Source organism: Manis pentadactyla, chromosome 7 (assembly GCF_030020395.1).
Source record: "Manis pentadactyla isolate mManPen7 chromosome 7, mManPen7.hap1, whole genome shotgun sequence".
Lineage (NCBI taxonomy): Eukaryota > Metazoa > Chordata > Mammalia > Pholidota > Manidae > Manis > Manis pentadactyla.
The window spans coordinates 106,488,430-106,499,763 of NC_080025.1; the positions used below are offsets into that span (position 1 = coordinate 106,488,430).

At 40.8% G+C, this 11,334-nt stretch overlaps 1 protein-coding gene across 2 annotated transcripts in view; it reads left to right on the plus strand.

The window, feature by feature from the left end:
• BMPER (BMP binding endothelial regulator) overlaps positions 1-10,684 on the plus strand; it is a 248,989-nt gene extending 238,305 nt beyond the window's left edge. For both annotated transcript variants that reach the window (XM_036897495.2, XM_036897497.2), the window contains exon 15: positions 9,300-10,684. In XM_036897495.2, the coding sequence (XP_036753390.2) occupies positions 9,300-9,481 (182 nt within the window). In that variant the 3' untranslated portion in view covers positions 9,482-10,684. The remainder of the gene's footprint in view (positions 1-9,299) is intronic.
• Positions 10,685-11,334: the final 650 nt, after the last annotated feature.

Genomic DNA, 11,334 nt, shown 5'->3' on the forward strand with positions numbered 1-11,334 from the left:
CTTGAGGTGCTTGCAGTCCGATGGAGGAACCAGACAAAAATAATACCTCTATGATGAGTCCTTGCTAAGTATGGTAAGTTTGATGAAGGAAACAAATAGGGCAAATGGGGAGGAAGTGGGTGGCTGCTTAGCTGGAGAAGAAGGAGGCTTCTCTGTAGAGGTGATATTTCAGCCAGCCCTGAAGTGTTCAAGGGAGTCAGAGCAAACATTCTATGCAGAAGGAACCTATTCAATGGCCCTAATGTAGGCATAAGACAGCATGCTCCCAAAGCAGGAGGGAGCCAGTGTGGCATGAGCATGGTGGGTAAGGGAGAGAGGGGGCACAGCATGAAGTGGGATAGAAGCAGGAGCTGCATCGGGCAGGGCTTTGCAGGGTGTGGGAAAGACTCTAGCTTTTATTCTAAGAGGAATGGAAGCTACTGATGGGCTTTAAGCAAACCTCTTTCTGCTTTTCAGAAATTTCCTTGCATAGGGGTTACCATGTAGAGAATAGATAGGATGGGGCAAGATTGAAAGCAGATGCCCAGGCAGGAGGAGGTTGTATTAGTTGTGGTGAGAAAATGATGGCAGCTTGGATTAAGATGGAAGCAGTGTACAGGGAGGGAAGAGAGATCCTAGATGTATTTTGGCATTTTACAATAACATCTACTCAGCAGAGTTAGATGCATTTAGTGATATATAAGCAAAACTTCTAGAAGAGCATCCCATGTATAGGTGATGCTCAGTCAATAGTAGCTCCTGCTGCTGTTTGCATTTGAGAGAAGATGATGGATATTTGCCACTTACTTCTAGGCTTCCTTCAAGACTTGGCAAACATTTTCCTGTAAAGGGCCATATTTGCCTGGAATGAAGAGACTGGGGTTTACGAATGTCTTCATTAATCCTAATAAGCTTAGCTCTGATGTTAGAGAAGAAGGTGGCTCATGGCATTGCTAGCTCTAAGATGTCTGTATTGCTGGAGGACAGGAGTAGTCTTCTCTTTGGAAGACGGGTCAAGAAGAATTGCCTGAAAGCTGTGTCTTCAGTGTATGGACATCTTGTTCACTGATAACAGTGGGTCTCAGTCTGTCTGGACATTGGGGTAACTCCAGGAACTTAAAAAATAAACCAGAAACCTATGCCCACCCCATGACCAGATATCCTGTTTTAATTGGCTGTTATCTTTTAAAACCTTAGGTAATTCTGACTTGTGGCCAGAGCTGAAACCACTGAGTAAATGTGTATGCTTATTTGGGTGGATTTGGGGGAGTAGGATAGGTTTATGGGTGTTTGGGGTTACTAAAGATTCCTCAGGCTGCCTCTTGACGCAGTCACTCGCCTGTGTCTATGAAAAGGGCCAAAGCCCTTTTACGTCCTTCTGACGTCCTTTTTGGATTTGCTCATTCCTCTGCAAACCCAAGGCCAATCTTTATATCTGAGTTTACTTTTGATAGTAAGTATGCCTCTCTATCAATGCTGCCTTCTCAGAGGAGCATTGATTTGTTAAAGATAACTCACATGAAGGTGGGCTGAGGCTCCTGAAAGGTGAGACCAAGTGGCTCACCTCTTAGCTAGTGCATCAGGTCGGGGCAGCACAGTCAGGGCAATGTTTTTGAGGGCCTGGAGCCTTTCAGCCCATCCTGAATAGTCATAGGTCTCTTTCTCTAATTTGAGTCCTTCTTCCCTTGAATCTACCAGAAAATGAATAAAATATATGGAGCCATGCCCCATCCATCCTTCCTAGTGTAATATAGGGCTCAGCAGAGCTTCATTCATTTTATTAGCTCTGGTTGTGCTGTTAAGGATCATATTAGATACAGAGTATATGAATCTTCTCTTCCTGGCCCAGAGCTACACTTAGCACCATTTCAGCACACACATTGCATTTGAGGACTACACATTTCACCCCAGCATCCTGATTTTAGGGGCTGAATCTCAGGAGCTGATATTACTTTTCTGATGAAAAAGGAATATGGCTCCTCAAAAGTTCCATTTACCACTTAAAATTAGTGGAGCATCTGAGTGCAGTATACCTCCATCGATGTGCGATTGTAGGGGGAGCATTTTACATACACACACACACACACACACACACACACACACACCACACACACACGGAATTTCCCCAGATTGATAGTTGGTACATGAGGAATATATTTACAGAGACATGCAGTATGTCTCAGTAGATTCATTTCAGATTCATCTGGAATATTAATGATTATAAGAATATTCTTTTCTTGTTTTTAGCTCCCAGATCTTTGGACTTATGATAGCACTTAAGGCCACTTAATGTAGAGAAGAGAAGTTTTCCAGGATAAAAAGCTTGGAAGGTGAACAAATAAAAAGCTAGAAAATGAGAAAATTGGGAACCAAACCCAGGTTAATATGTGTTACAGCCTCTAGTTCTTAATCATTATGAGAACACTGACATGTAAGAGCATTGTGGAAAATATATTTAAATATGAATATATATTTATTTGTATATTTACATAAGCACAACTACTTTGTCCAAATCATTATTATGTAGATCTTTCCAGTTCGTATTCCTTTGTTCCTTCTCACTGATAAATGTACTTGGTTCCTTCTAACTTTGCTCTGATCGTGCTCCTGTGTCTTACTTTGCCGTCTTCAGCACATTTTCTGCCACCTCCCTGTAGCTGACACTGTCATTGCCCTTCCAGTAATACATTTTATAAAGGGAAAAAGTGCCAGGGTATTCACTGTGCTGCATGACTTTCTGTAGCTCCTCAGATAGTCTGCTGAGTTCTATGAGCAGTTTCTTGTTTTTCTCTACAAACTCTAGGTGATTCGAGCCCCTTCACTGCAGCAATTCTGCCCTAATTATACACTCTGAACTTTTCCTTGGCTGACTGATGCCTCCTGTACACTTACGAGATAAAGTCAGTACTGTGATCTTCAATACCCAGTAGGGGGACGTGAGACGGCTCAGTTCCAGAGGGCACAGAGCCATGCTTTTGAACTAACTGATAAAGCCAATGCATAGTGCCTTTATGGGTTACCACATAGAGTTACCACATAAGTGTGACTTGTACACATTACACAGTAGCTGTTGTGTGCCCCCATGAGAATAAATACATGCTAACCGTAACCACTTTCGTGGTTTTCTGGTTTAAAAAAAAAAATTAGTTAACAAAAAGAATGCTTTTTAAATGCCCATATGCAAATCAAATCACATTTGTTTTAAAAGATTATCTTTTGCCTTTTATATAAAAGTTTGAAAAAAAAATGGACTCACAGAAGGGTAAAACAGGGTCCCAGTCAGTATTACCTTTCTAAGGCCATATAAAAATTTTGCGAATTTGAAGGCAAATCTAGTCATTTCCTCCCCCAGTTAAAACTCCTCCAACACTCCCCTTCACCAAGGCTTACAGCTCCTGCCGACCTCTCTACCTCTGGCTCTGCAACTGTCCCTCCTAAACACCCTCCCACCTACCCAACCAGGGGTCCTCCCTTCTCTGACTGAGCCTTGCCAGCTTTTCTGGCCACATCCCGCCTCTGCTCCTGCTGCCCTCTGCCTGGGGGAGTCTGCCATTGTCTCTCTGACAATTCCTGCTCACCTTTTAAGACTTAAATGGGGTTTATTCTGAAGTCTTTCTGAATCCCTACCCCTCCTTCAGCATTGAATTGATGTTTCTCTCCTACTCCTCCAATGTCCTTTGTTCTCATTGTCTCCTATGGTCCATCTTGCATTTTATTAAGAATCTGTTTACGTGTCACCTTCACCTATTTGGTTATAAGCCAAGCTTCTGCACCTGGAGGCCAGAGACGATATCTGATTCACATTTGATTCCCTGGCCTAAGCAAACGCCTGCCATAGAGTAGATACTCAGCAGATGTTTACTGATTTAATTTGAAATAAAATGGAGGTGATTTTTTTAATGATGAAAGCAGATCCCTTTTTCTTTTCTAGTAGTTCTTCATTTTCTACATTCTACTTTCTATCTTATATTGTAAGGGAAATATCAATATTCAATAGTCAAAGTAAGATGTCACAGAGGATCATTAGTGGTTAGAGCCAGAAGAAAGAATCAGAGACAAAAAATCATGGGAGACTTCATGACTATAAGGGAAAAGGAAAGCACAGTGGGAAAGAGGAAATACTGTTGAATTTTCATACTAGAAAGGGACTTTGCAAGGTTTGAAGGGGAGCAAAGTATCTGGAGGGTAAAATGAATTGAAAGAGGCATTCTGGAAGCAACAGAGTAGAAAATGAGCTCAAGTCCAGGCAAATGCAAAGCACACTGGGAAATGGGATGATGGATTGAATGTCATTAAGATGAAATCATCATCCACCAGGCACAAGCATTTACTAAGCAGCTCCTCTGTGCTTGGCCCTGTGCCAGAACCTTGGGTCATGGAAGACAAAGGACTCTGCCCTTAAGAGCCCAGGTCTCCACCGTTCACCCTTCAACCAGGGATGCTTGTCATGGTGACCCCTGGGCCTCACTGCACACTCAGAGCAAAAATCTTCAGGGAATGTGGTTGAGAAATATATGTACCTTTTAAAAAATCCTTGGGGGACTGTTATGAGCAGCTCTGGTTAAGAACTACCCCTGTATTATAATTGGGGGATTAAAATGAATAAACAAAACACTGTAACATGAAAAGTGCTGTGGGAGGCAGAGGAGGGAAGGGCATCCTGGGGAGAGACCTGGAAAGCTAGGCGGGTGACTTGGGGGGGTTACATTTGAATTAAGACTTGGGAAATAATGAGATTGGGAAGAGAATCAGAACCGATAATATTTCAGAGCTCTCTGACTGGAAATCAGAGATAATACTGTAGTAGCTGATGGGGAGGGAAGGGGAAGAGGGGTGGGGGGAAAAGACAGATAAGACAATGTAAAGGGCAGAGTACTGGAGGTAATTTGAACATTTAGTGCTAGGGAGTACGCAAAGGGAGCCCAAGAGAGGGAAGGTGTTCTCAAGGAGTTGGCAGAACAACCTGGGGAGTTCATTCTTATAGGAGAAATGGACAAAAGAACAACATTTTATGGAGAGGTCATGGGAGAAGGGGGATTGCCAGCCTACCAGGGGGTATGGTCATCAATGACAAGTTTGGTGAGCGCTGCTTCAGTAGATAAAGTGGCAGGTGAGGCGGACAGGTCGCCCATGATGACTAATTGCAGAGAGATTGGATAAAATGACTGCACACTTTTCTATAAAGTTTGAAGGTAAAAGGAGGCAGGAAATAAGTCTGATAGATTAGAAAATATTTTTTGTTAAAGATGAATGTTGATCTGAAAATATTTCTAATCTTTAGAGGATGAATCCAAGAGAGGAGCAGATTCATTTACAACAAGGACAGATAATAGACCAAGTTCCTGGAGAAATGGGTCAGAAAACAGGAATGGCAAATTAAAGGATGGGTGCAAGTGAGGAGACAGGGTAGGGAGATGAGGCAAGGGTGCTTGTGCAAATGACCCAAATCCATCAGAGAGAACGAGTGTTCTGGGAGTAGGGAAGACCTCCCGTGGGGTTTCAGCGGGAAGATGATGGGAAACAGTAGGAGCTTCCATTGTGTGCCTTTTTCCACTTTGTAAATATTTGTTGCCCTCTCATTTGCTAAAAAGCAGGACTCTCTGCAGTGACTGAGGCATGAATGTGTTAGAAGCATGAATGTTGTTTATAGGACCAGTTCTCAATCCTGGCTGTACATTAAAGTTACCCATGCTGGGAGTATTTTTTTTTTAATTACTGATAACCTGGCACCACCTTCAAAGGTTCTAATTTAATGGGGTTTGGGTGGGGTCTAGGCACCAGGAAGCTCCCCAGAAATCCTAATTTCCAGCTTGGAAGACCATTGGTCTGTAGAAACATAACAACACATGGATGCAATTACTGTGTGTGAAAATGATATTCAGTGAGAATGTTTCTAAGTTATTAAGCATGTACAGCATATAGGATATTCTGTTAGCCACTGAAAAGAGAAAAGGAGAACTTTGAAGGGATGAGTGAAAAGCCAAAAGCTTATCAGAGAATCATAAGTTGAGAGTTTTAAAGAAGAGTTATGTTGATCTACCTACTCACTTGTCCGTATATCTATGCATTCAATCACCCAGCAGGCCTCTGAGCACCCGCTACATACTAAACACCACAGTATCACTGAAAAGAAAGAAAGTAGCCTTTCCATCTAGTATCCTAGATTTATTTGGAGAGGGAGAGAACAAGGAAACTGATGATTATAATTTCATATTGTAAGTGCAGCAGCAGAGGTAGGCAGCAGGAGCTCAGAGTATTCAGTCAAGGGACAGCTTTACCCAGATGAGAGTGGTGGCAGAAAAGGTCGGGAACTGCGTTTAAAACAAACAAGGATGGGGTGTATGGTGGTGACAGTCGCTGAGTTAGATAATGGCAGCAGGTCAAGGCAGAGGACAGGTCTTCAGGACTGACTGGGCTGCAGGGGGTTCCTAGAATTCTAAAGAATAGAATTAAATTATGAAAACCCATAAACAACTTAATAAAATGTGTAACGTTGTGAAGGTAATGTTAGGGAATGTAGCATTAAGGAGTGGTAGCAACCTTTTACTTATCCACTATATGAGCTGGGGTAAAGCAGAAAACAAATGGCATGTACAGATTGACTGGAGTAAGTTTAATAGATGGGCTGTTTTAAAAGCAATAAATGAGTGTAGGAAAATGACAAGGAAAAGTCCAGGACCCTGGAAATAAACTGTTTTTACTCGCAATACTCTGACACCAAATACATGGGTTTTTTCCTACACCAACCGATTCTCCAACTTTCTGGAGACCAGCTGGGTGTCCTACAACTTGATTCAATTCTGACACTAACTACAGAGTTAGCATCAAACTCCACAGGTGTAAGGGCTCAGTCCCCCAAGGCCCCCTTACTTCAGACACCAGTTCCAAGTGTTGGGTCCCTCATTTCTGTCCGGTTTGCCCACAAAGCAGCAGGAGAGAGGTGTCCTCACAATCCCCCTTCCATTTCAGGTTTTTTAATTTGCTAGAATGGCTTACAAAATTCAGGAAAACCACTTTACTTATTGTCACTGGTTTATTATAAAGGATACAAATGCACAGCCAGATGAAGTGGCACACAGAACAAGGCCCAGAGGGTCCCAACACAGGAGCTCCTGTCCCAGTGGGGTGAGGACACCACCCTCCCAACACCTCCATGTGTTCACCAGCTCTGAAGTTTTCCAAAACCTCTTGTTAGTCATTTAGGGGTTCTTACAGGATCTCATCATGTGGGAATGATTGATTAAATCATTGGCCACTGGTGATTAATTCAATACCCAGCCCCATTCCCTTTCCTGGAAATAAGGGCTGGGGTACAGGGCTGGAAGTTCCAACCCCCAGTCATGCTTTGGTCTTTCTGATGAGCAGCCCTAACCCTGAAGCCATCTGTGGACCCCTAGCCACTAGTCATGTCATTAGATACAAAAGACACTTACCATTCTGTAGATTCTAAGGACTTTAGAAGCTGCGTGCCAGGAACTGGGGACAAAGGCTAAGTATTTATCCTTTATTTTATCATACTGTGGCTTATAATATAGAGGCTGTTACCTGAGCCTAGACAGGCCAGGAGGGGTTAGCTATAGAACTTGGGGACAGAGAGAGCTCTGTAGACAAAGAAGGCTACTCGCTAGGAGCAGTGACTTTTGCATGAGGGCTGAAGCAACTGCAGGAGGAAAGGGCTGGGGAATAAGTCCCTGCACCTCCCTCTTCTTTCCTCCAGTCTCCTATTCCAAAGGGACGCTTTCTTTTTGCCTCCCTAGGTCTATTCTCTTTCCATCTTTAACTCCTCTACATCCTGTGCTCTTTCAAATCATGAAGCAGGAACTTGTCCTTCCTTTGGTGTATCAGACAGATGGCCATATTTTCTACCCTCTACTCACAAAGCATTTTATACAGTGGCTTTATTCAAAACAGACAGTTTGTAACAGTTAATAGTTTAGTTAACAATTGGGATAGGGATAAATACGCCAATGCTTAATATGGAAATCAGAATCTGTATAGAAAAATGGCAATTGTAGAGCCAAATATTATGAAGGTGGTTCCACTGAGATGTTTCTCAGAATTCTGTGTTTCATACAGCTTAGTTTTCTAATAATGTGTAAGGATTTTTGAAAGATAATTACACCATTTTTTTCATTTGAATTCAACTAATGTAATGGGTATTTGAGAAATCTTCATAGAATTTACTTTTGTGGTTCTTATTAACTTGCTCTTCATTATATTTGCTCAAACACAAATGTTCTGTGGTCACTCTAAATATATAATTTGAAAGACTCAGAGTAAGGCCCATTCACTTGAAAACACGTTCTGTTTTTCAGCTTTACAATGACGTGATCTTCACCAGGTCTTTTCTATAAACTGCATAAGCAACCACAAGGGTGTTTGAACTGATAATCTTCCATTTTATTAATTTTGTTTGGAGCCACTTCAAGTGAAGGTTAGACTGTTGATGGCTTTCTTAGAGAGTCCCTCTTCTAAATGCCTGCCTGTGTCAATGTTCCTACTCATGAAAATGAGGGTGGCCTCTTTGATTGTCACTGGAAATAACTCCAATGGAGAAATCTGTGTGTCATAAAACTTCCAGAATGTTTATAGTATTTTTTCTGACAAATCTATTCATGAATTTTTAGGAACTTCTAGAGTATGTCAAAATCATTTTATTTCTAAGTTAACAAAGATAGGAAATTGGCTATGATTTGGCTACATCATCACTTTTACATTCTCTGGCCCAGCCAGCCACTTCCCTCTCCCCAGTTGCACAACTGATTTTTCCTTATTTGGCTTTACCCTACTCTGGCTCTGATTTGCCTCAAATTGATTAATTCAACACATGATCACTGTGATTAAACTAAGTCACACATTTCCAATATCCTTGGCACGTTTTACTTTTTCTGCATATTTAAGTATTGATGTGGTTGCACAAAATATTTCTATTCACCACAGCTCAATAGCATGAGGGACTACTTGGAGTTAATTTTGCATACTGTGCTCAATAAGTAAATAGCCTTATGGATTTTCTTACAGCTTTACTGATGTATAGTTTGTCCATCTAGGAATAAAAAGCTTTTCATTTATTTGTTTCTGCAGTGCACTGGCCCAGGAGGTAGCTCTTTGATGTTGTCTTTTGGTAGGAGCTGGTGATTCCCAGAGGGTTTGAGGAATGTTGGGTGTTTTGTTATTCCTTTGTTAAAACACAAAGGTGAACCTGTGCTGAGGAAAGGCTTTCACAGGGAGGGACATGGGCCTGCAGAATGGCATCGGGCTGAGGGTGAAATAACGTGGCCATTTCTCCATGGCTCACCTTTGTCTCCTTTTTTTTATAGCCACCCAGTGTAAGCATGGTGCTGTGTATGATACCTGTGGCCCCGGATGTGCCAAGACCTGTGACAACTGGAATGAGATTGGTCCATGCAATAAGCCATGTGTTGCAGGTTGCCACTGTCCAGCAAACTTGGTCCTTCACAAGGGAAGGTGCATCAAGCCAGTCCTTTGTCCTCAGCGGTGACCTTTGTTCTGCTCCTTAAGACTTTGAAACCTGGTGTCCTTGATACGGAAGTGGAAGAGCCAATGAAGGACTGCGGTATTTGTGTGCTGATTCTGCAAACACACACACACACACAAAGTATATATGTGTACATATATAGATACATAGATATATTCAGAAACATTTCATCATTTATATAAACTATAGGTGGATTATTATATGTATATTTTTTGCTATAAGACATGTATGGTTTCTAGGATCCTGATCTGTATTCCATTGGGTACATTGTATAAATAAACCAGGTGTTTTTAATTTAATAAGGCAGCATGCAGACATATTGGATGGCTTTAACATCATATACATTTGTCATTCTTAAAGAAGTTTTCTAAGAAACCTGAATTGCCTGCCTGCATTAATCTTAGCTTTGAATCAGGATTTGCAGTTGAGTGGGAAATGTGCTTCTCTGGAGAAGGGCAACTTTGTCTAGGGGTATTTCATGCTTCCAAAGAAAGGAATGTACGCCTGACAGAGATGGCTGGTGATTGGTGACAGTCCCTAATGGTGCATGTAAAGCAAGGAATAGACTGTTAGACTTCATGGGTCATTGTCCAATAGTATTTCCAAAACTAATTGGCTAGTTGCCAAGAAATATATATTTGTCACTGGAGCACAACCAAAGAATCAAATGATTTCTTGCCATCTTTGAATATTCCTTGAATCTCCTAATTATATATGTGTATATGATGGATGTGCCCATTTATATCTCACATGTTGATATTACGGAGTGTCTGGTGACATGTTAGTTTTATTGAGCATGAGTAGATATTTGGAGAAATTGTTGCACCACATATGAAGAATATCCATTTCTCTGAATTTCAGACCAATTTAAGATGGGCAAATCCAAGATGTAAGCCATCTACATTTTGTGACTATTCCATGTATAAAATGAAAGCCTTTAATTATTTCTGGAGGATTCCTATTGACTGTTAATATGTCATAATGATTAGACAGAAAGAAAGTTCTTACTGAACAGTTGCTTTAACATCACTCCAAACAAAGAATGACCTATGTATTTGCTCTAATGTACTGATAGGTTGCTACTAGTCACAATGTAATTTTCCTGACTTTTGTTGTCAGTTGAATAAATGAAAATGTCAATAAAACAAAACCCACTGATGTCTAAACATAAAATGTTCTGCATTGTAGTAAATAAAGGGCTTAAGATTCAAAACAATGCATTTTCTATTTCAAGATACACTGTGTTATACTTTATAAATAAGCTATTGCAACTTCAGGTTTGATAATTTTTAAAAGGCTTATTTATATATATTTTATATACCCTACAATACTTTATAAAGAGTACTATTAATAGACAATACCTAATTCCTAAATTTTTGACAGTCAGCATATTGACATTGCTAAGATACTTGCATCCCTTTACGTATACTCATGAGAGCTAAAGGGCTTTTTTTTGCTTCTTAATTGAAGCATACCTGATATACAATGTTATATTGGTTTCAGGTATATAACATAGCGATTCAACAATTATATGCATTATGAGATGCTCACCATGATAAATTACCATCTGTCACCATACAAAGATAATACAATATTACTGACCATCTTCCCTATACTGTATTTTCATCCCCATGACTTATTTATTCAATAATCGGAAGTTTTTATCTCTTCATCTCCTTTACCCCTTCTTGCGTGTTCTCCAGCTCCCCTCTGCTATGGAAACCACCATGTCTCCCCAGGCAAGGGAAACAAAAGCAAAACTAAACAAGTGGGACTATATCAAACAAAAAAGCTTCTGCTCAGCAAAGGATATCATCAACAAAATAAAAAGGCAACCTGCTGAATGGAAGAATAAA